The following is a 26,337-nucleotide window of genomic DNA, read 5'->3' on the forward strand; positions in this document are numbered from 1 at the left end:
GCCATGAAACCCAGACACAGCATTCAAAACCCGGACTGTCCGAGCAGGGCTACACACACATATTATTAGACAAGTGCGAAGACTAAAAATGAATTTCACATGAAATGAACGAAAAATAAAAACGTTTTCATTCGTTTCATCAAACAAAAGAAATTTTTATGCTATTTTGGATTCAGCCATTGGCGTGTTCTGGAGGCAGGGCGCATGACGTCATATAACACCACACGTGTTGTATGTGTGTATAATCAGATTACAAAGGAGGGTTAAAGGAGAACTATGAGGTGAGTGATTTTCACTCAACCTCATAGTTCGAGCCGACGTGTGACAATGAGACTGTCACAGGTCGGCTCAATAGATCGGGAAGTGAGCGAACACATACCGTCGCTCGCTCACTTCTCGATCATGTCCCTGCAGAGAGCCGTGACTGTCACTCACGGCTCCCTGCAGGGATTCCCCTGTTCGATCCCCCAGCGCTGACTGGAGGAGCGAACGGGGGAGGGGGCGGGTACAGCTGGCTCTGCCTTTAAATAGGCAGAGCCAGCTGTCAATCACGCAGCTGGGTGGATCTCAACAGTAATGTCAGGATCCGTCCCCGCTGCGTCGGTCTCAGTATACCGCAAGCTGTAGCTCGCGGTATACTGAGCTTTGGGTCACGGGAGGACGCTAGTTTATGTCCTCCCGTGACCTTGAGGAGAACTATGGGGGAAAACACTTACCCCATAGTTCTCCTTTAAATATCCCCTGTACCCCATGACCTATACTCTTTCTCAATTATTTTCATTTATTGTTTTATTTATTAGAGGTATTTATATAGCGCCGACAATATACACAGCGCTTTACATAGTTGCACATTCACATCAGTCCCTGCCCTCGAGGAGCTTACAATCTAAGGTCCATATTGCATACTAGGGCCAATTTAGACAGGAGACAATTAACTTAGGAGTGTGGGAGGAAACCCAAGTACCCGGAGGAATAGCACAGGAAGAACATGCAAACTCCTTGCAGTGATGGAGAAGAACAACATTTAAAAGTCAAACTTCTTGGTTTACCTTCATGCACATAATCTTGTATCAGATTATGAATGATATAAAAGAAAATATAACATAGCACTACCTGGATGCACTGAGGTTAATCTATGGATATAATCTTTTTAAAATGAGCTGACCTAGCAACCATCTATAAAAAGTGCACAGAGTTGCAGCACAGGCACTTCTCACATATACAGTGGTACCTCGGTTCATGAACGCTTCTGTTCGCAAACAATTTGGTTCGTGAACAGGAAGTTCAGCAAAATGTTGCTTCTGTTCGCGAATTCCAATTTGGGTGACGAACACGACCGTGACCATCTTCCCCGCTCTGACACGTGGTCGTGGCTTCCTCTAGTCGAGATTGCGGTCGCAGACAGACCTGTGCACACTCGCTTTATAGCACATACAGTATTGTACAGTATTATTCAATCCAGCATGGCTCCAAAGAAAGTGCAAAGGTTAGTGTTCACTCTCTTCATTCTGTACTGTACTTTGTGCCATATTTTTGTGGTTAAAAATAAAATGTACATATGGTTCAGAACGGATTAACCTCATTTACATTGAACCTTATGGGAAAATTTTAGTCGGTCCGCAACCAGAATCGTGGAACCAATTAAGTTTTTGAGCCGAGGTACCACTGTATAAGTCATTATTTAAGCAAACTAAGCATTTTATTTTGCTCTTTCTATGCTTTAATTTTAAATCTAAACTCCAGGCACAAACATTTTGATTTACATATATATTTCTCTATAGTCACAAAGGATATAAATCCACTTTGTGTGCACCAAATGCCTTTGCAATTCCAGATATGACCTTGGAAGGAAGAAGATGATTGGATCAAGAGGAATCATTTAGGCCCCATTCACACTGCGCGATTCGCAAATTGCGTGTTTGTCGCGCGATTTGCATTTTGCGCGATATCGCGCAAATGCTTGCATTGAGCAAGCGAGAATCGTGGCAAAATCCGCTCCAAAAAGGGTCCTGCTGTAGCGACACACGACCCGCGACAGCAGGACCCTTTGCCCCATTGAGATGCATTGAAGAGCGATATCGCGCGGTAAATAGCCGCGATATCGCGGGAATTACCGCGCGATAAATGTGAACGGGGCCTTAAGGTTAGTCTTTAAAGCAGCATGGGGGGACGGGGACATTTGTGACTGTAATGTCACTTTAACCCTTGCAGTGGGGCTACCCCGCACAGCAAGTGTTAAGTGCTCATTTGTGTCTACGCAGGGAAATAAAAAAGTGATACTCACCTGTCTCGCTCTTAGACTGGTCCTTCCAGCCTCTCTCCTCCGCTGCAGCGGTCTAAGATTCTGTAAATCATCACGTTCTATACATACTGTATAGGGCCTGAGGACATCAGAGGACATTCAATCGTTGCATCATAGGAGGGGAGTGCTGTCACAGCCGGGCCGGCTTCAAAGATGGGGTGAGTATAACTTTTTTATTTTCCTCCCTAGACCAAAACGAGCGGGTAACCCTTACTTGTCAACAACCAGAATGACATTCTGTCCTGTTGGAATCATGAGATTGTCTGACATCTCTCAGTTTATTGGCCAATTTACAATGCTCTTCATGCACAAAACGAATTGTTTAAAAGTTCAGTCGTCTAATCTTCTTTGTTAATAATCATTTTCCCTGGAGCTCTTCTTTAAAATACATAAACTATATATCACTAAATCAAGAATTTGAAATTGACTTTTTTGGGAGTCGGAATTCAGATTGCAATTAATGGTTGTTTAAATTCGTGGAAAGTTGTTACAATTTTAGGATTGGTTACAAAGGTCTTCTGTTTGACACACACATTACAATCTGATTGTACAATCTCCTTCTAGTACAAGGACCGGTTTAATTGGATACAAATAACTGGATAGATTAGGTAGGTCCTCTTATTTAATTGTTTTGGAAAATCTAAAGTTGACTGTATAGAGATTGTAAGGTGTATGGTGACCTTTAGTTGGATCAGATAAAACCTGACTCAGTCTGAGGCCCATCGTAGAATGAACCCCCTGACAAAATCGTGCACTTGCCCTCCTGATGGTAGCCGCTGATCTCTTCTCCGCTGCCTCCTTCAGAGCTGCTTCCCTGTATACTTTATCAGTATACAATTGCTATGGAGACCAGTCATGTGATAACACTTCTCTTGCTCAGCCAATGGTAGAAGTGCGAGCCTTAGCGGCTGCTGCGCAGGCGTAAGGGTCCTGCCTTTGACATGAATTACAACCACACAGGCAGCATACGGACGAGGCCGATAGGCTGGGTTGCGAAGGAATGCTGCACATGCGTACATCCACGGACCAGAAATTTGGTCTGTGTTGCGCATGCGTTGAGAAATCATGCACAGTCCTGGTGCTGCTGGTGATGTGTTGGTGCCCTGACTGGTTCCAGCTCCGAGAACCCCATGTCACGTGATATCCCAGCGGACTGGGAGATGCTGAGGTAAGGAGGAATGAGCGGGTAATATGTGCGCACAGCAGCACCGAGGAAACATGAGTTTATTATGAAGAGGCGTCTCTCCCTGGGGAGAAGAGCCTTCTTTTATCACACTGAGGACCTCCGTGTCTGCCAGTCTTATGTGACCCCCACCATAGGTCAGGGCTCCATCCGGCTTTGCGTCTGTGGGAAGAGTGTTGGATCAATCTACATGACACGACTGTGGGGAGAAGGGAAACTACAGTATATACTTTGTAACCTACAGTGTCTCTGAAACCACTCTGAAAAAACTTTTTTGTGTGTGTTGTTTTAGAAGGGTAGGCAATCATTAAAACCCAGGAAAAGTGGTTTTGTTTTTTGGTGTCTGTATGCCATTGGAGAGAATTTCCTTCACTTCCTGTTTCCAGACACAACAGGAAAAAGGAAATCTCTCTGAAGCAGTCAAATATAAACATGGAGATAGAAAGAAAACTGCCAACTCAGCCCAAATCCGAGCAGTGTGTGGAGCTGCCGCCACCACTTCATTCACCAGAAGGTGATCTTTTATCAAAGGAAAATTGTTGTTCAGACATTGGCTGCAGTTATTGGTCGGGTCCTCTTGACAGCGGCAGTGGCTGTCACAATACAGTAGCCGGCAGTGGGAGATTCATCATCTATGTTAATGAATGGGGGAATCGGGTGTGGTAAAGTAGCCCCCACTCCAAGCTTGCTCCTGTGATGGACTTAAAACGAATTTTTAGTTTACTATTTGTATTGAGCTTGTAGTCCATCACAGGAGTGAGCTTAGATCAGGGACTAATTTACAACACACATAGGGACCATGGGGAACAAAAGTAGCCACCCTCCCGAAGGAAGGACACTGTCAGCATGAATTTAGAGATGATTTCATGATCTACAGCTGAGTGATACACAAATACGTTACATTTTTGTTAATAGTTAAGGTACTTGAATGCATTTTTAAGATTTAACTCCTGAGTTTAGTGTCACTTTAATTTTTGCCTTCACTTTTACGGCTCGTTTACACCATAGCAGTTGAGTTGCATTGATCTGCGCAGATCCACACAAGGTCACATAGAAATCAGTTATTTTCTATGTGCCTTGTTCTGATCATAATGCTGAGTTGATGGGGGTTGCAGTGCGTTGCATAAGAATGAACACATGCTCTGCAGCACATCGCAACACACTGCGGTGCATAGATATGAATGAAGTGTCTTTGTGTGACACTTCTGTAAAATAAAAAATTAAACAGTGCCATGTGTTTGTAGCAATGCGTCGCATAGCCCTCACACAAAACGGACACCAGACCACACTGTTTTAGGATGCAGGCAGGTATGATTGAGCCCTTAGTCCTAGTGACAATGGTCAGGACAAATAGAAAGGGGGAATCTCCCTAAAGGGCATAAAGACAGCAGTAAGACTCTTGACAGGTTCTAACCCCTCCCCATTCTAGCCAAAAGTAAAGGAAAAAAATGAATTTGTCTAACTTGTAAATAGTTATAGGAGAATTATGAGGAGAGTGAAATACACTCATCTCCATAATTAGAGCCGACGTGTGACACTGAAGCTGTCAGACGTTGGCTCTATTGATCGAGAACTGAGCGCTCACATACTTCCTGATCATCTCCTTGTCAGTCCCCTCTCCCTGCAAGGATTCCCCCCTCCCTTCTCCACTCCTCCAGTGCTCATTGGAGGGACAGATAGGGGAGGTGGCGGGCACAGTTGACTCTGGACCTAGAGAGACAGAGCCCGCTGTCATGCAGACAGTGGGGTGGATCCAGACAATAGTGTCGAGATCTTTCCCGGCCGCAGTGCGGCTCTGTAATGTCAGCATATACACTATATTGCCAAAAGTCTTCATTGGATTCGGGTGTTCCAATCACCTCCATGGCCACAGGTGTATGAAATCAAGCACCTAGGCATGCAGACTGCTTCTACAAACATTTGTGAAAGAATGGGTCGCTCTCAGGAGCTCGGTGAATTCAAGCGTTGTACCATGATAGGTTGCCACATGTGCAATATGTCCATCCGTGAAATTTCCTTGTTACTAAATATTCCACGGTCACCTGTTAGTGGTATTATAACAAAGTGGAAGCAACAGCAACTCAGCCACAATGTGGTAGGCCACGTAAAATGACAGAGCAGGGTCAGCGCATGCTGAAGCGCACAGAGTCAATAGCTACAGACCTGCAAACTTCGTGTGGCCTTCAGATTGGCACAACAGTGCGTAGAGAGCTTCATGGAATGGGTTTCCATGGCTGAGCAGCTGCATCCAAGCCTTACATCACCAAGTGCAATGCAAAGCGTCGGATGCAGTGGTGTAAAGCACGCCGCCAGTGGACTCTAGAGAAGTGGAGACGTTCTCTGGAGTGACGAGTCACGCTTCTCTGTCTGGCAATACAATGGACATGTCTGGGATTGGCGGTTGCCAGGAGAACGGTACTTGCCTGACTGCATTGTGCCAAGTGTAAAAATTGGTGGAGGGGGGATTATGGTGTATGCTCTTAAGGCATCAGCATACCAAGACTTTTTGGACAATTTCATGCTCCCAACTTTGTGGGAACAGTTTGGGGATAGCCCCTTCCTGTTCCAACATGGCTGCGCACCAGTGCACAAAGCAAGGTCCATAAAGACATGGATGAGCGAGTTTGGGGGGGAGGAACTTGACTGGCCTACACAGAGTCCTGAGCTCAACCCGATACAACACCTTTGGGATGAATTAGAGCGGAGACTGCGAGCCCGGCCTTCTCCCCCAACATCAGCACCTGACCTCACAAATACGCTTCTGGAAGAATGGTCAAACATTCCTGTAGACACACTCCTAAACCTTGTGGATGCCTTCCCAGAAGAGCTGAAGCTGTTATAGCTGAATAGGGTGGGCCAACTCAATATTGAACCCCTCGGACAAAGACTGGGATGCCATTAAAGTTCTTGTGCATGTAAAGGCATGTGTCCCAATACTTTTGGTAATATAGTGTAGCAGGCCATAGCCTGCTATATGCTGAGTTTTGGGTCACAGGAGGACATTAGTATATGTCCTCCTGTTACCTTAAAGACAATTATTGCAAAAAAAAGCTTGGGCCATAGTTCTCTTGGTTGGTGGAAAGGGTTAGGGTGGGAATCGGACTGCTGTCTATCTTTCTACAAGACCTGCAGGATGTACAGGATTGGATTTTGGTTTCTGAAAAGACTATATCATTTAGCTGACTAGGATGTGGCCTAGTCACAAAAGGTCAGCTAGGTTCAGTGTTCTGAAGTGAAAATCTTCACAGTTAAGCAAGATCTACCTTCAGTATTTACAATTGGTAAGCTAGATGCTGTGTGCTGAAGAACAAGGTACTTTGGCTGTCTGGTTCTTAACCTGTAGTATGTGTATCAAAGACAGTGCTTCTGCTTCTTATAGCAAATTCATTACAATGCTTTGGATAGCAGTAAGCATTTTTCCTTTTTTAAAACATAATTGATTTGAAAACATTTACAGTCAGTAAGGCGGCACCAGTATTGTACCCAAGACAAGGGATAATTCAGATTAGGCAACCCCTATCAGTGGGTATTCTGTAATGCTTGTATCTTACAAGTCCCCTTCGGTATCTATAAAGTCAACTAATCCTCTCCATATACATAAAGAACAAATCATTTTGGGTCCATACACTGTCCACCCTTTACTTTAATAGGTACTTGGTAAAGATTGGACAGAATATTAAGGTACATACTGTGGGTGAATGCTACTGTAGAAACACTAATTTAGCCCACTTGAATTCAGCCGTTAACAAAAAGTCAAATAGGTTTTATGTCTTGTGTAGACTAGACCCTTTGCCTATCTTTGTAGCCAAGCATTATACAATTTAATTGTCATCTCTAAACAGACTGCTGATTCATTGTTCTATGAGAAGGCAGGTGACATAGGAATCTGTAAAGCTGAACCAGGAAATAGTAGTGTCTTCTTCCAGGCTATACAGTGTTTTAAAAGAAGAGTAGATTACAACACTGGTTCAAATGAATTACGAATCCTTTGGCAAGTAAAACTTGACATATAAATATGTATTTCAGCCATGTATTGATCTGTCTGGCTGGAGTTCAGCTTTTTGTTATCTACCAAAGTACAGGTAATCTACAAATCATCCTCTGTCCTGCACATATAATGGATAACATTCAGTTAATGAAGTTATAAAACATGTCATGTTATAAAAGAACATCCATTTTCAAGGTCTTTTAATAAAATGGCCTTGTTAAATCATTTCTCATTAATGTTGTTGATTGCAGCAGCACCAGTTTTTGGATTTCTGAGGAGATGACGTTGCCTAAGTGTCTTTCGTTGTTGAAGCCTCTCCATGCGTGAGACCCTTCATGTTAGTCCTCTCTGGCAGAAGACTGTGCATATTGGTTTTCAGATGAACATCACATAGTCACCAATATCTCAAGAGGATTGCTGGATTATTTTAGGAATGGCTGGAACACAGGAAGATGATGACCCATTACTTACCTTGGAAGAAAATGGAGGTTTTGGGGATCTTCCTGTTGAGGACACAAACAGTGACATGGCTTTAGGTAAGAAACTCACAGTTCTGTAAATCATCCCCGAGGTAATCCAGACTTAGCCACTAATTGTCTTTTTTTGCAAACATTTCTCACTATATTTTCTCTAAAGTGATTGTCTATGCCACCTACAAAAATCAGTTCCCAAGAAGAATTTACATTAGTCATAATATTATAAGTACTTTTATTAGTATTGTATGCTTACTCTGGTGGTGGTTCTGCTACACTGGGGATTGCACATGCCCTGCTGTATAGAACATTACCTAACTCTAATCCCTTGATTAGTCATTTATCTCTTCTGGTAAAACCTAGTGCCACATAACCTTTACAATGTCCCACTGGATCCTGTGGATGGTCAACACTTTTGGTGTCCTCCAGCCATTCAGCATAGGTCCACAGGTTATAGGTATGTTTCGTTGCACTGTTGTTAGGAGGAATTTACATCTCAGTGGACTCTTTTCCAACCTCCATGTTTCACATTCTATGATATTTCCTGCACCCTCTTTTGACCAATAAGTTGCACACCAATACAGTGCTAGAGATCACAAGAGCTGCCAATACTATCAGAACAGGAAAACAGGCCACCAAACTTGTAAAACAGATTGACTCCTTATATACACAGGGAAAGATAAACACAAAAACTTCCCAATACATTTTGTCTAATATAAGACTTCGAATCTAGGCAATGGAAAAAAGACAGACACAAAAACCAAACAGATCTCCTAACCAAACAGATCTCCTAACCGTTCCCCACACTACTAGTATAAATGATTTTATTGACCTGAGCAATTGGTCAGATCTCGAAGATAATGTCAGTGATATCCTTTAACCCCTTCATGACTGAGGCCCTTTTTTCAATTTTTGCACCCATGTTATATTCCACATTTTAGGCCTGAAAATGACGTAAAACCCCCCAAGGCGACAGGTAAGTCGCCAGGATCGCTTCTGTTGTAAAGCCGACAGTCGGCTCTACAAGTTTAAACAGAGTCCCGGCGGCAAAAGTCGCCGGGAGTCTGTTTAAACAGCCCCGATGCTGGCGACGTACACTGTACGTCGTCAGTCACGAAGGGGTTAAGGATAGGCAAGCCCCAAAGCTCTTTGCTTGAAGGGTTGCTGTGCTAAAGCTGGTTTCCTTCACACAGCGTGATAATATCCAGAGATTCTGGTCTGAAGTTACAAGCTTTATTAAAGTAGCTAAGTAATGCTTACTTCAAATCCTAGACAACCTTCCTTTCACCACCTCCTCTAAAATGCTCCTTCAACTTTTATGGAAAAAACAAATGCTTCTTACCCGAAAGAAAACATCCCCCCCCCATCTCTTTCAGAATGGATGTTAGTAATTAGTATAACCTCCCCTTCTACTTGCTAACTTACGAGCTTAGAGCAGGGCCCTCCTTACCATCTTGTCTTGAATTGTATTGTAATGTCTTCCTTATATTGTTAAGCGCTGCGCAAATTGTTGTCGCTATATAAATGCTGTAAAATTATAATGTGGGGACCATGGACAGTCAAACTCTGTCCCCAGAATAGAATCTGGTGAACCAGAAGTATTCTGTTATACTATATATACTCTGTACCAACCAATGTACTGTCCTCGTCCATTCTGTATTATTTACCTGATGAAGGGCCTAGGCTTTTTGTCCAAAGTTCCAATGAAATTATTTTTTAATGAATACAACTGGGATAAATAGGATTTTCTTCTGTCTGGAGTTTAGCTTTAAGCAATTCCAGCTGTAAGTATCAGTTAGAAAGACATTATTAGAGCAATTTGAAAGGAGATAATTTTTTTAGGAAGGAATACAGTTGATGGCAACTGTAGGCAGGCACGTATCTGCACATAGTTAGTAGCAGCTGTTTAGTTGTTTGGGTGGATGCATCACAGTTTCACTTCAGCTTTTCCAGAATATTTTTGGCAGTTCATAACAAGCACTTAAACAGAAATGCCTGTGCTCTGTTGCTTTGTGTTAACATCTGCTTTTCGCCTGGAATGGGTAAGTGCTTTACATTCATAAAAATCTTGGGCATTTCAAAGTTCTGTATTTTTTTTTAAAAGGATAACAGGGCGCCAAATGTACGTGTGTTAGCTTTATATTGGTCCAAAATGTGTAATTGCTAAAGCATCCTATACCTGAAGCTGAATGCTTTGATCCAACTCAAAGAAAATCCAACATGACTTCTTACATCTTATCACAGTAAGGTATTTATTGTTGATATTTACACACTTGTAGTTGTTTCTATATTATGAAAAATGGCCTGGATGGGAAGGGGGTTTAACACTGCGGATGTCAACTGGTTAAAGACAAGAGAAGCACATTTGGTGTGAACACAGAGACACTATGGGGTGTAGTTGAAACATTTCACAGAGAACGAATGTACATGCATTTTTGCAGGGTGAATGCTCTGTGAATTGTTTTATTTATATATATATATATATATATTTTTTGTTTTTTTCATACATACATACATACATACATACATACATACAGGGCTTGAAAAATTTTAGGGTGTCTCACCAGTCAGTCAAAAATGTCACCAGTCAGCATGACTGGACTATCGGCCTTGCAATTTACGTTAACATTTTTTGGGGACAGATAGAGCTTTCTTTAGGAGGTATATAATCACCTCGGGGGTTATTTTTTTACTATATAATGAAAAATAATGAAAAAAGTAAAAGGAAAAAAAAAGTTTCCCTACACTATGTTATAAAACAATTATTATTACCCATATTTTGGGTAAAACATAAAAGTCGGGGTCACGTCGGGTAAATAGACACCAAACATGTCAAGCCTTAAAATTGCGTGCGCCCGCAAAATCGCCCATAGGTGACGCTTAAAACGCTTTTACTGCTTATCAGTTTATTGTTTATCGGTGATTGATGGCCCTAAAATTATGTGCGGCACAATAGGAGCAATCGGCGTTTTCGCACACGTAGGCGCACCCCACGCATAAGTGCTGGAATGCTTGTAATGTGTGTGGGGGTCTCTGATGTGAAAGAAGGGGGTTCCTGATGTGAAGGGGGGGTCATTTTTAAATCTAGTTTTTTTTTATAATTTAGACTTGGGTGCCTCGAGGTTTTGCATACTTTTAAAGGCTGCATGGACTGAAAAAAGGTTGAGAAATGCTGCTCTGTATACAGATAAAGATACAATTACACAAGAGTTTTGTGGCATTTTATCTGAAGGTTACAATATAAGACCGCCTTTATCTATAAATAGCTGGAACTTAACATAAGGCATGATCATCTCCTCCTTCCATAAAATATATTGCTGTGTTTCTGTTTTTTAAATCAAACATCATTTGGAATTGAAAAGTCAGTTTTGGAAACAGAATGGAGATACCAAAGTGACATAGCTAAGGTTAATTTAAATGTGACCCACTGGGTCTTGCAGGCCTTGCTTGCACTTCCCACTGCACTGAAAGGTGAGTTCTGGTTTCAGTGCCCCTTGTATTATTGCATTTCTGAGATGTATGTGTGTTGGATAATACTAAGTACTGTAGCAGCCTAAAATGGCACTCCAACTGTAAACAGCTAATGGATAGTGTTTTTAAAAAAGTAGCCTCCTGTCAATCCACATGAGGTAGAAGAATACAAAAGTTTTTCTCAGTTTTTTTAACGAAACATAGAAAAAGCCGTTTAAACTGTTCCAAATCTGATAATATCCTGTTGTAAATTATGCTGTTTGGTTGAAAGAGAGGTAAAGCTATGCCTTTTTTTTTTTTTTTGGCTGCACTTCTTTTTTTTTTTTTTTTTTTTGTCACAGGATCCTGTGAACCACCAAAATCAGCATATAACAGGCTTTTGACTGCAGCCAGGGGAAAGATCCCAACAACATTGTGGGATCTGCTCTGGCTTCCTGATAAATGGCTATGCCTAATCTCTGCCCAGTCTGTCCTTCCAGTGAGCACTGGAAGAACAGAGGGGGAGTGGGAATCCCTACAGGGAGATGTGATCAGCGGTTACAAAATAGCTCAGCTTTTGGTATAGAGCCGGCATGTGAGCATCTAAGCAGCGGGCAGAGTATATTTTACTCTCCCCACACTTCTCCTTTGATTTTCAGTGGCTAGTGTATGTGTAAATGTTTGTGTGTGGATGTATAAGCACTTTTCCTCCCACAAGCTATCTTCTCTGATTTAAGCAATCAGTTAAAGAATATATGGAAGACCTTTCCACTCCCCTATCTGCTAGCCCAAGCCCAGACCACCCTAGGGGAATTATCAGATTCAAATTCTTCCAATCATTCCCATGAACAGAGATGCAAGGATCCTTGGGGTTCAGCTTTTACCCTTGTGGTGTCATTTGTGGAGGGCGTCAAAGAAGCAATCGAATGGGATGACCCGGGGGAACAGTCTACTAAGAGCTGCAAATATTTTCCTCATCTCAAGAAGGCTTCTAATACCTTCCCTTACATGGAGGAGATCAAGTATATTGTCCTTGATGAGTGGAAAAAGGTAGAAAAAAAGCCGGACTCCAACAATAGGATTTCTACACTGTATCCTCTAAAGGAGGATGACATATTGAGCCTAGTAAATCCACCTTTGGTAGATGCAACAGTAATGCAATTGGCAAGGCATGTGACACTTCCCACGGAGGATGCAGTCTCATTCAGAGATCCGCTGGATTGCAAAGCTGACTTGGATCTTAGGAGAGCTTACTTCGGTATCCAGAGCTATTTCAGTTTGGACTGCCAATGTTGAGTCAGCCCTAAGACCCCGTTCACACCAGTGTGGTTTCATCACGTGAATTTTTCCGCATTGAAACACATTCAAATAAAATCCCATACATTCCAATGGGGGGCGTTCGCGCAAGCACGCAGAATCACCCGTACAAATACACCTGTAGCTTGAAATAGTCCCTGAGCTTCTTTTGTCGTTCTGATCAGCTCGTTTTGCTCCATAGATTCCACGTGGTTTTTTTTTTTATGCACATTTCAGCAGCTGAGCCTGCTTCTCATTGCACAAATGAAAATGAGCTTCAAAAACATGCTGACATATGAACAGAAAACGCTAAAACGTTGTCGCTCTGGTGTGAATGGGGCCTTAAAGCAGATGTGGGAAGAGACCAAATAATTTACGCTCTCTTAAAATAGCAGGGGGGTTTTGTTGGGGAAGCTGGCATTGATATTGTGAGACGCTCCGCAAGAACTATGCTCCACCAGGTCACTGCAAGAAGGGTGCTCTGGCTAAAGCCTTGGCAAACAGATAATTCTTCTAAATCCAATTGGTGCAAGATCCCCTTCGTTGGATCTAACCTGTTTGGAGGAAAACTAGACCCGGCAATTCTGAAAGTTTCTGGGGTAAATCCAGTCTTCTGCCTCAGGACCGTAGGCCCTGACGTACAAAAAATTATGGTGATCCAAAAACCCTGTTTAATAGAGCTAGGGACACCACTTTTTGCCAACACATGGAAGCAATACTTTTTCAAGACTCATGGGTCATCTCAACAGTCACCATGGGTCACCGCTGGAGGTTCAAACGTTCTCCTCCCCAAGCCCTCTTTACTCCTCCCCAAGCCCTCCCACATTCGCAGGACAGGCTAAATATTCTCATCCAGTATATCACAACCCTCCCTGGAGAAGAAAACCATCTGTCCTGTCACCACTGCCCAACACTTTCTGGGTGCTTATTCTCCTCTGTTCCTGGTCACCCAAAAATACGGAGATCTAAGACCATGCTGGCGATGCATTGGCGATGAGGCCATTTCAAATGCAGTTCCTGAAACAGTGGGGCATGACGAATCTGCATCAAAAGATCAGAATCACACACAAGATGCGACATTCGCTCCAGTGGTGGAACCACAGGGAGGATTTGATAATGTTCCATCTAATCTTTCGACTGCCACCGATACTTGTAACATCAGACGCTGGCTCCAACAGTTGGGGAGCCCATCTAAATGATCTGGCAGTCCAAGGCACATGGATTTCCCGGCAAGTCTCCACATCCAACATACTCGAAATAAGTATGTTGCAGCCTTCCAAGCCCTTCTGGCTTTCAGCTTAGAACTCCAAGGGAAGATTTTTCCGTTGAGGCTAGACAACAGGACAGCTGTATCTTATATCCACAAGCAAGGCGGTACTCACAGCCGCTCATTATGGAGTGGGCTTAGACAATTGTCTGGGATCTCCAAGCAATCCATCTACCAGGAGTCCAAAACAGCCTAGCTGACCTCCTAAGTTGCTCACGGATCAACGGCCACGAGTGGTCGCTCAACCACGTAGTTTTCAATCAAATAGTGGACCACAGGAGTCACCCGGAGATTGCTCTCTTTGCCTCCCCGTCCAACAACAAATGCGCTTGATTTATGCCCTGTTACAACTATCGGCAGGCAATGGTGACAGATGTCTTGACAACCACATGGAGGTTCGCATTGGACTACACCTTTTCCTCCTTCCCCTGACCGGGAAGTTCCTTCAGAAATTGGCACTCTTCCATGGCCAGGTCACTGCTATTATGCCGTACTGGCCGAGAAGGCCCTGGTCCCCATTTCTACTGAACCTGAACAAGGAGCCTCCTCTGATGCTCCTTGTTCAGATTTTTTTTAGATGGTTAAATGAATGAGACCAGCAATCGCAAAGAAAGACTGTCAGGAAGCAGGGGGTGTTACCTCTACTCGGGGACCACAGGCACGGCGCAGGGCACGGGTTCCCCTTCAGCTCGGTAGAACACCTGGTGCCCGAGGTACAGGTGCACATGCGCGAGTCACGTGGTGTGGGTGCATGCGCAGTACGCAGGCTGCGTGCTCATCCCCGGGAGCATAGCGTTCCTGCATCATCTGGCTATCGGGTGTGAGCCTTGCTGGGGGAGGTTCCCAGTACACGCCTTCCATCTTCCTCGCCTGCCATTGGCTCCCGGGGAGGGAGGCCTCCTGGTTGCCTTGGTGACCAGGGGGTGGTCCTACCTCCCCTGGCTATAAAAACCTGGCCTGAGCTCTGGCTTATTGCTGAGTTATTCCACCTTATGGTGAACACCTAGCCTCCCTGTTGATCCTCCTGTTGCCCCTTTTGTATCCTTTCCGATTACTGACCCTTGGACTGTCTTCCGCCTTTGAACCTTCGCTGCCTGCCTCGACCCAGATTGGACATTGACTACCCCTCTTGGATTATCCCTAAACTTGTACCGCATTTCTGGACTGTCAACTGCTTACTGCCAGTGGGTTCCTCATCTCACTACTAGCTCCCTGGGACGTCTGACACTGTTAAATAACCTGCCGGAAACACATCAAATGCCATCATATACCTTGTTGGCGTTTCTGACATTTAAAACTGCCATGACCGTATACCACCGCCAGCTATACCACAATGTGAGCTGGAGAGATAGCGTCACTGACAGGCGGGAATCGGGAAGGAGGAGCTAAATGAAATCGTAGCCTGAGGAGTCTATCGGCCAACACAAGGAAGGTGGGCCTCAAGGGGCAAAGGGGGTAAAGTGTAGTAAAGGAATGGTCAGACCTGTGGGCTCTATTAGGCTTGCATTTAATTTGGCTCCTTTCTGCTCCTGTTGTGATTGGCTCTGGTTAGGGTCACATGCTTGCCTCATAGCGTATATATTCTGACTGGGGTTACCTGTGTGTTAGCTCTGATGAAGGATGATCTTCCCCGAAACGGGTCAGCTCTTTTGGCTCTGCCCTGCATGTAAGATCTACTATATCGCTTGTCTCCATCATGTACATGTGAGTAGCTTTTATACTTGTACATTATTTGCATTCAATAAACATTATCACAGGAGGAAAGGGTGCTGTCTGTGACGACACAGTCATCAGTTTATGGGTTAAATGTGTATTGGTGTTGGGTTATGTTTAATTATGTTATACTGGGTAACCTGTTTATGAAAAGACTGTCCGCACCACCCCTCGTTAGCTCCCTTTTGTATTCTGAAGGAGCTCAGGACAATGACATTCTGGCCAGGATTTGGCTATGGCTGTCTGGAGCTCTTTAGCAGGTGGACCCCTGCTGAGTTGTGCAGACCGAATGTCTAGGGAGGGCAGGGGGATGTGATGGGATTACAATTTTATCTGATCACTTTGTGTATAAAAGGTTGCACAGTTTCTCAATAAATCAGAGCTTGTTTCACCCTACACTCGGGTCTCGACTAGTGGCTGGGGAAACTGGGAGCTAAAGATCAGCGGGTTGCAATATCTCCTGAGCAAGAAAGAAATACAGCGGCGGACATACTCATCCTGAGTACACGGGTCCGTCACACTGTCCTTCTGTTTTTGTTCTCTCAATCTTTAAAGGCCTGTCTTTAAAATTAGACCTAATGTTCAGGGCTAAGGCTGGCTCTCTTTTTACAAGTTATGTTGCTTGCAGCAGAGAAGATACACAAGTAGGATTCGCAACTTTTCCCAAAGTAGGATATTTATATATATTTTGTGATAATTGGCTTCAAATGGTAGTGCATGAAGGACGTAGTCCACTTGCAAAGAACTTCTTATTTTTAGGGCTTCCTGCCTACTTTTATTTAAAAGTTCACATACGCTTTATCTCACAGGATTTTTTTTTCCAGCATAGTTACACAAACTTCACTTGCTTTCAGCAAAATAACTTTTGTCACAGTCTCACCAACTTCAGGTTGAACACAACCACAGAGTCCAGGTAACCGGACTTTGTGTTTTTTTAACAAAATGCCATAGAAGTACTCCGTACCATTTAGCAGCTTTCCACACAGTTCTCATGTGAGTTCAACATATAGCCCTTCTGTGCCTGGCTCTCTCAGCCTCTCCAAATCTTTGAGCCTCCCTGGCTGTTCTTGTGTGACTCTACCACACACCACCTGTCTTGACCCTAGTGTGCCTCCAGCGCACACACACCACACCAACTCCGCAGAGCTCTGGTCCAGACTCTTAATAAGGCTGCTCTCAGCCACCTAATCAGCCTAGACTGGTCATTGGCAACTGATGGTCCCAGGACTAGAGATTTCATCCCACCCAGAACTCTTAGAAATCTCCAGAGTTCTAGATCCGAGCTACAATCCAGAAAACCCAGAAGAAACTGAAAAGCCAGTTTCTTCCCTGCAAAGCTATGCACATCCTGGAACCTCCCAGACCCTCTGACTGAGAGTCCTATTTGACTATGTCACCAAATTACACCGTGACATTGAGTATATATCTAATTGAAGTCTGCTATGAGACTCATTCATATGGTTCTCCTCCCTAAACCTACATGAACCTTTCCAGAATGACACTCCGCCATATTTCCTGCTGTCCTCTGCTGTCTTCCTTGTTTCTTCTTCTTCTCCTATTACCACATAACATATCTCTTTTACATGGCCTTCTGTATCTCCCCCATAACCATGTGACATTGTCTCCACTGCACATAGATCTCTTCCTTTGGTAGTCATGTTGCCCCCCTCTCTCCCTTTCCTTCTGCTTTTGAACCCCTCCAGCTTTTATTAAGAAAGGTACATCTGTGGGGCTGTACAGTTTATCTGGAGCACTATGTTTCACTGGTTAAGTATAGATTAAGGGGCTGATGTATTAAAAAAATGTGGTTTTGTCCATTACAAATAATCTTTATTAACTTTTAATAACAATTGGAAGCTTATTGGTTGATTTGGGCAACAAGGATTTTTTTTCTATAGTATCATACACCGGATGCTGAGGGCCATTGTTATCGGATCTTTGCTTCTCTCCCCGTACAAGTATACTGGAATGCAAAAGTAGCTTTAATCTGGTTAAATGCACTTGCAACACATTCTGAATTGATCTCTGAAGAGTCTCAAACTGATGTCAAACACACACTGCATTAAAGCCAGTGTCCTAACTGAGACTTTTTACTTGTTTGGTTAAACTTACTGAACATGTGCCTTTTGCAGCCTGGAATATTATGTAACTCAGTAATTCACTTTCAGCACCAGAAGATCAGCACTGTAAAATTCTGACCTGGTGCGCCTGGATGCAAAGAGTGAAGACCTACTCTTGAGCATCTCTCACACCTCTAAGCCTCCCCATACTTACAACTTGTACACTGTTCTCCACATTAACTTTCAATTATTTACACTTATCAGCTTGTTTGCATAATCACCACTTCATCACTGAGGATTTTGGTGCAGAAGACCAGCCAATCCTGCATTCAAAGGTCCCAGTGCCAGGATCCACTGCTTCCTACTTTTAAAGTCCATTTCCATTTTTACAGTTTAACTGAGAGGAAAATTAATTTTAATACGTCTCCCGTCACGAAGGGGTTAAAGTTATACAATGTGAATGGGAACATGTAACAAATATAAAGTCTGTGTTATCCCAATATGGCTGCAAACGTGGAAATACACTTAAAGCCTAAAAAACAAATTACATTGATTTTCAGCCTGGAAACTGATTCCATGCCCCTAACAGAATAACTACCATACAAGACTGAAATCTCAAAATGTAGTAGAAACAAAACTTTTTTTAATAATTGTATTAATTTTACTTCATTGTTGTACACCGAGTAACTTTGATTTTGCACAAGCATAGGTTTTTACTTTTAATTTGTTTTTAACTGTGAAAATATATATAATGGAATTGAAGTATTAATGCTGTGTTACAAAGTGGATTCGTTAGTAAAACACCAAATGCTACCAACTCTGCTCAGTTGTTATGTAAAAATGTGGCCTGTGATTAACAATCTCACAGTCTTTTGCACTGGCTGACTGTATTACTGAGAAGTTAAACAGTAACTCTTCCCGGCTGTATCTGCAATAAAGAGTGCCAGGGAATAGCACAGGTCATTTGATCCAGATATCAATAGCACGTTCGACTTTTTAAAAAAAAATACATTTGTAATGATTGTTTTTATTTTCTGCATATATTGCATTTTTAAAAGTATTTATTTATATAAATATATTATTTATAATACACATATTGATGTCACCAATAAACAAACACAAACCTATATAGAAGGGATGTACTAATACCATTTTTTCCAAACCAAGGACAAGTACTGATACTTTCCCTTAAGTACTCGCCGATACCATTTACCGATACTTTTTTTTTTATATATAATCGTCATGTCTCTGTTTTTAAAACAATACAGACTAATGATTTTAGGACAGTGGTGGAGCACCAGGGCCTAGTCACAACTGCAGTCACTGTGACTGTTGCAGTTCTGCCACTGACTCAAAGCTGAAGAGGGACTACAAATCACAGCAATACATTATGCAGCAATGCAGAATAATATGAAGCAAGCTACATACTCTGTTGCTCACCAGAGCTGTGTGGCATCTCAGGCGGCTGTAACGGGGTCTGGAGGCTATGCAGTGTCGAACCAGGGTTGTGCACGTCCTCACCAGGTCTATCCGGGGTGTCAGGAGGCTGTGCAGGGTCTTACTAGGGCTGTGTAGGGTCTCAGGAGAATGTTCAGGGTCTTGCCAGGGCTGTGTAGTGTCCTACCAGGGCTGCATGTGGTCTCAGCAGGACTATTTGCATGTCTAACCAGGGCTGCGTGCGTTTCTCGCCACGGCTGTGTGCGGGTCTCACCAGGGCTGTCTGAGGGTCTCAGTAGGGTTGCGCGCTGGTTAAACCAGGGCTGTATAGCGGGTGCCAGCAGGGCTGTACGGGTGGGTGTCACCATAGCTGCGGGAAGGAAGAGGAGGAAAGTTGCAGCCGGACCGGCACTATAAAAGACAGCTGCCGCAGTTCCCCAGAAAGCAGTGTTAATTTAGTCGACTAATAATTTTCATCATAGTTTTAGTCAATAAAATTTTTCAGTGACTAAAACTAAATAAAAAGTTATGGTAATTAAAAATGTTAGGGAGGAAAGAATTGGGAAGAGATTCAATTAGAATCAATCTCTTTGGACTTAAATCTGTCTTTATTGCTTGTTCAAACCTTAATACCAGAAGTAATAACAGGTTAATAGATGTTTATTCCAAAAGTATACATTTGAGATTGGAAATTCTTAAATAATGCATTACACTTTAACTTTAAATCTACTGGGGATTTAGTCGACTAAAATGTTATTATATTTGCAGATAACTTGCTCTTGTTTGTCACTTCACCCTTGACCACACCCTTGACCACACTTCCTAATGTCCTGTCACTGTTGACAGTTTGCTGGGGTATCTGGATTGTAAAATTTACACCTGTCTTTTTACAACTATATAAGAAAAATTATATACCCCTGTTTCACCAACTCCGGGAGGATATGTCTCGATGGGACTCCTGTAATTTGTCATGGCTGGGTCGCATACATGCACTCAAAATGAGGTTGCTCCCCAAGATCCTATATTACTTTCGGGCCCTACCAATAGCTGTACATAAGCCAGACCTTTTGAAATTCCAATCCTTAATTATTACATTTGTTTGGCATGGAAAACATCCTAGAATCTCAAACTGTACTGCATCGTTCCAAACGGACAGGGGGTTTGGGTGTTCCCAATCTCTTGCAATACTATAAGGCAGTGCGGGTGGCTCAGCTCTCCTCTGTGTATAACCAGGGATACACACCAGATTGGATCCAAATGGAACCTCTCTCTGCCTCGGGTACACCAATTGATGCCTTGAAGTGGATGTCCCTGAGGCAGAGGCCAGTCATTCTGGCCCCGACCTTGTCTTGTTCTATGATGGTATGGTACTCATTCCGAAGGGGAGGTGGGTTGGTGTCACCTCATACTCCTCTGGCTGGTGTCACCTCATACTCCTCCGGCTTCCATAAGCCTAATTCCCCCTCCAGGTGCTCTCCTGGAGTGTTCCATTGGTGGCAAGACAAAGGCCTGTACTGCATAGCACAATTTTTTAAAGGTCGTAAGCCGCTTATTTTGACCTACTGTCGGGAGGTTTTGCACATGCCATCCTCTGAATACTTTCACTATAGACAATTGTTACACTTTTTAAGTTCTTTGAAAATACCTAACGTGATGTTTCCTTTTTAAAACAACCTACGAACATTGGTGTCTTGGAGCTGGGGGCCAGAGGGGGGGCATCTCGCTGCTCTATTCCCTCTTGGTAGACTCTGAAAATAAATTCCACCTAGTTTGGGAACAGGACCTGGAAACGGTTATTCCAATGGATGTCTGGCGTCAATGTTGCCCCAGTGTGTCATCTGGTTTACTCATTATTTCACTAATAGAAGCTAATTATAAGGTGTTATCTAGGTGGTATATGCTTCCTGCCAAACTAGCAAGAATATACCCAGAGGTTTCTCCTCACTGTTTTTCGGGGGTGTGCTCACCCGAGCACGATGTATCACATATGGTGGGAATGCCCTAGATTGAGATCCTTTTTGGAACCGGCTTTATGCTCTAATATTTAGGGTTACTGGGGTGAGGATCCCACGAGATCCCCAATATGTGTTGCTGAATCGCCCGATTCCAGGACTGTCTAAAGCTTTGGATAAATTAATTTCTTTTTGCTGGCAGCCAACATAACCATAGCTAGGACTTGGAAATTGCCAACAATTCAATTCCACTTGGTCAAACAAAAAATTTCGTGGATCATGGTCCATGAGAAACTTCACAGCATCCTCCAAGATACTGAAAAATGCTTTGAATTGACCTGGACCCCCTGGATGTTATATACAGGGGTGCTGGAAACCGGGTAACTTCCATTGTACAATTGTTCTGTTCGTTTTTTTGGGCTCTATGTATAACTACCTCATGGCCGGCCATTGTAAAAAAAACGGCCGGGAGCTCTCTAGATCTGAGCGGGCGTCTTTAGAGGAAGTGCCTGATATTTAAAAACAGGCAGCGATGCCCGTTAACACAATCGATCCGCCGGTCTCCCCGGTGCGAGCCCGGGATCAGCATGGTGCCTGTATCACAGGGGAGATCGGTTTAAAGTTGCACATAAAAAAGAATATCAAAACAAAAAAAAATGTTCAAGTCCCCACCCATACATACACGCATGCAAACATGCGTCAGTGGCGCATACGTGCAAAAACGACAATTGCGCCCATTACGCCGCACATGTTACATATCGCCGCGAACGTCGGAGTGAGAGCAATCATTCTAGGCCCATCAATCACTGATAACACTAAACTGACGAGTGACAAAAGCTTTTAAAGCGTCGCCTATGGCCAATTTTGGGTATGGTAGTTTTCTGTGTTTTTCGCGGGTGCACTCAATTTTAACGCTTGACATGTTTGGTGTCTATTTACCCGACGTGACCCCGACTTTTATATTTTAGCAAAAAACTGGGCAATAATAAATGTTTTCTAACATGTTAAAAAAAAAAACTTTTTTCAAAATTTTCAGTAATTTTTTCTAATTTATAATAAAAAATTAAACCCGCAGTGGTGATTTAAATACCACCAAAAGAAAGCTCCATCTGTCCCTAAAAAATTGTATAAAATTAATATCAGTATAGCGTTGCATGACGGAATAAATGTCAGTCAAAGTACCGCAGCGCTGAATAGTGAACAATGGCCTGGCCAGGAAGGGGGTCTAAACACCTGGTTTTCAAGTGGTTAATGTTTAAGTAGATGTTGGGCTATTTGGTCGGGGACGGATCTACTCTTTTTGGACTCTTAAGCTGTTCTGTTTCTTTTAGTGTCTTTTTTTCCTTTTCTTTTTTTCCTTGCTTTAGGCTCGCACACGTGAGCTGTTTAGTACATTGGATGTTGGACGGAAAGTCTTCTATGTATATAGATATGGAGGAAGTCATACCAAATGTTTGCTTCAGACACAGGTGGATCCTTATGCCTGATATTCCTCTCAGATTGTTTTGTTGATGGGGGATAATTTAGCAAGAGTAGGTGGATAGATATGTTCTATTTCACAGAATTATTATGCATTGTGTGTATGGTTTCTAGTGATCTTCTCTTACTACCTGACTATGCTAAGGGAAGACTCTGAGACGCAATTGTATGCTATACTGTTTGTGCATCATGTGCTATCTTATTGTTTTATTCTATCTTAAACATTTTATAATAAAATACTTTGAAAGTTAAAATGTTATTATATCTAGTCGACTAAAAATAAAGATTAATCTAAAGCAATTCAGATGACCAGGGCTGTGTGCGGTCTGACCAGGGCTGCGTTTTGGTCTCGCCAGGGCTGCATTTGGGTCTCGCCAGGGCTGCTAAGTGGCATTTTAGTCAAGACTATGACTAAAACTAAATTAAAATTTGCTGTCAAACATAACACTGCATGGCAGCTGCTCCTGTTTAAAAATTGTAAGCGCCAGTATGGGTGCTTAGTATCGGGGAATTTTCACGAGTACGAGCACTTGTGAAAATGCCTAGTATCGGCGCATCCCTACTATATTGCAAAATTTTTTGGTTTAATAGTACTAAATGCTGAAAATATACAGCTGAAAATATACAGCTGAAAAAGTTAGCATCTGTGGTATATAAAAACATACATTCAACTTCATTTATTTAAGTTATTACTTAAATACAGTAACCTATACTAGCTCATAAGAATCTTTAGGTCCCATTCACATTTTGCTGTTCTGGTGCATGGAGTGAACGCACATGTCTGCATTAATTTTCACGGTAATGTATGTTGCACTAGAACTGGCAACCAAAAGGACATGTAAACATTTTTCCCTTACAACGAAGCACAACAACACGATAGTGCGTCACCGCGCATTACGGTGCTTTAAGAATGCAAAGTCTTTTACTGAGTAAGCTTGCATATTTCTGTTCAAAAATTTACTATGTCATAGTAAAACTGTGTTTTATCTGTTCTGTATTTGACTCTTTGGTGAATGAGCTTACAGTACTTTTACTTCTGTATATTATTTCATTATTGTTCTATAGTTAAAAAAAAACCCCAAGAAAAAGGGCCATATGAACGTTCTCATTTGGTGAACTTCTATTTTAGGTGGCTGTTCTGTTAATGAGTAACAAAGCTGCCTGGATTCATTAGTAACCTGCAAGGCTAGCTTCTTTTTGCTGAGTGCATAATGTTCTCTTAAATTTTACTTGCTTAAATTTTACTTGCAGCCCAAGATGAGGATGAATGCCACACTGTCACCATGCAGCAAATACCAGCACTGGAGGAGTTCGACATGAGCTGGGAGACTCGGTATCAAGAAGCTGCCATCTACCTCCAGGTCAGAATGAGGCTGATTTGGGGGGGTAAAGGCAATTGTCCGTCGTCTGACAAATAAAGTTAATTTTTTATTTTAGAGAATCCATGAATTGAGTAACTAACAGCATGCAAGTATTCAGAATGTTATGGATTACAAGTGATTGTGTGGCTTTTAGCAGTGTCTTTTGGAAAAATATATTGAACACAATATAAACATGTATTTGTTTTATGTGCAAGAAAACCAAGTTTGTCAAAATTAAAGGTGAATATTTTTAAAGTGACATTAAAGTAAAAAAAAAATTGATGTTAATGTTAGCACTTACCTTAAATGATGTCTCTTCTTCTTTCTTCTTTCTTCTTTCTTCTTTCTTCTTTCTTTCCTGATATTTTAATCTGTCCAGCGGTGCGGCGGCTCTCCCATCCAGCGCTGACTGCTCTGTCTCTCCGATCCAGCGGTGTCTGCATGCGGGTGCACGCGTCCATACATTTACCTTGCATCTCTGCTCGTCTCCCGGCCAAGAATCCAAACTGCGCATGCGCCCACCCCAAAATGCTTTGCGGCCGCCCGAACAGTTTCATTTTCTCGGGCGGGAGCGAGCAAAGAAAAAAAGGTAAGTTTTAAACCGCTGTTTTAGCATTTTTTTTCTTCTGTTTATATATGCTACATATAGAGTGCACTGAACAATAGATTTACAATTATCCTCTGCTAATATGAATGGGTTATTTACAAACCACACTAGGTGTGTAAGTTATGTGTGGAGGGTTGCTGCAAAGTATAATAATCTTACCTTGCAGCATGCCAGCTCCTACACATAAAACACTTGATTGTCATGGACTCGGGCTGCAGCTAACGATTATTTTCAAAATTGATTAGTTTGCCGATTTATTAAGTTCGATTAATCGGATAAAAAAAAAGAAAAAGGCTCCAGTGATGGACTACTAGTTTGTATTGAGATTGTAGTCCATCACGGGAGCAAGCTTGGAGCGGTGGAAGTAAAAAAAAGTGTGCTGTGCAATATATAGTACATTATAAAGCGCGCAATGCAGAATACCAGCAGCTTTAGAGGAATACAACAAATCACAGCAATAGTACACTACAGTGTAGTTATACTACTACAGTGTACTATTGCTGGGATTTGTAGCCCTCTACAGTGATCAGTGATTGCTGAGTGTTTGTAGATAATTGAGGACATGATATATCCTATATCCTCAATTATGAATGAATGGGAGAGATCTACGACAGCGTGTGACGTGCGGCTCAGGCCGTGTGTGGAGCCCCGAACAGGCTAATCAATCAATAGCCGACGATCGAAAACGTCGCCAAAGTATTCGATCGTCGATTTTAATTGACTTAATTGATTGTTGCAGCTCTATCATGGACTGTGGAGAGTAAGAGATATGACTCAAGCAGTGAAGGGCTCCAGTTGCATGCCCGCCCCTCCTCGTTACTTGTCCATCTACAAAATGCCTTGAATTTTTCTCAAGGAATACAAGGCCTTCTGTGATTTGAGGATGAGAAGTTATTTCACATATCTCTCCCCTCTTCTCATCCTCCAATCACAGAACACCTCGTCTTTGATACAAATACAAAGCACTTTGTGAATGGGCCAGTAGTGAGGCCTTCTCCAAGAGGCTGACGTTTCAACACTCCCCTATCAGAAAAGCTTAAACATGGGTCACTTCAGATTTTAAGGATGGGGTGGTGGGATTCTGGGGTTTGGACATACAGGGTCACATTTTTTTTTTCATTTTACATACATATTTCATATTTACACTGACAAAAAACAATTTACAGACACATACATTTAACGTATTTCCTAGCTCCATTGAAACCGTTTATGTTAATACCTTACACTGCCAGGGAAGCAAGAGACCAGGAGAAAGTCAGGAAGGTGTTGTTTGCTTCCCATGTACTCAGTATATGCAGTATAGCTGTTCTCTTCAGTGAGCGCTACATAAACCTAAGTCTAAATACTTAGAACTGTATTTACCTGTCCTAATAAATAATTTCTCCCTCCATGTTGCTAAACAGTCTTATTTCATCACTCTCATTTACACATCTCATCCAGTCCTTTCTACTTTTAGCTCTCTACTTTATCCCCCACTGCCTCCACCGACTTACTCGTTTACCCTCAGGCATGACATTGCCAATTATTTCAAAAACAAGATGCCATTCATAATGCGATCTCCACAATGTAGATCTCTCTACAATGTATTAGACATGGTGACTCATGGGTCATTAGACCGCCAGAGCCTGGGGGAGATGATGGTTAAAAACAGGTTAGTGTATCTTTTGTCTTTTAGACCCTAGCCCAAAATGAGCACTAAACCTTGCCAGTGCGGGGCTAGCCCCACTGCAAGGGTTCATTTTTATTCTGCCCAGAGTTACTCCTGTTAA

At 42.6% G+C, this 26,337-nt stretch overlaps 1 protein-coding gene across 1 annotated transcript in view; it reads left to right on the forward strand.

The window, feature by feature from the left end:
• The first annotated feature begins 7,728 nt into the window (after positions 1-7,728).
• The window catches only part of TPCN1 (two pore segment channel 1), a 56,575-nt gene continuing 37,966 nt past the window's right edge, over positions 7,729-26,337 (forward strand). Inside the window, exons 1-2 of the mRNA XM_018561743.1 lie at positions 7,729-8,009; positions 23,852-23,961. Of these exons, the coding sequence (XP_018417245.1) occupies positions 7,907-8,009; positions 23,852-23,961 (213 nt within the window). The 5' untranslated portion in view covers positions 7,729-7,906. The remainder of the gene's footprint in view (positions 8,010-23,851; positions 23,962-26,337) is intronic.

Source organism: Nanorana parkeri, unplaced genomic scaffold (genome assembly GCF_000935625.1).
Source record: "Nanorana parkeri isolate BGI_ZX_2015 unplaced genomic scaffold, ASM93562v1 scaffold540, whole genome shotgun sequence".
Lineage (NCBI taxonomy): Eukaryota > Metazoa > Chordata > Amphibia > Anura > Dicroglossidae > Nanorana > Nanorana parkeri.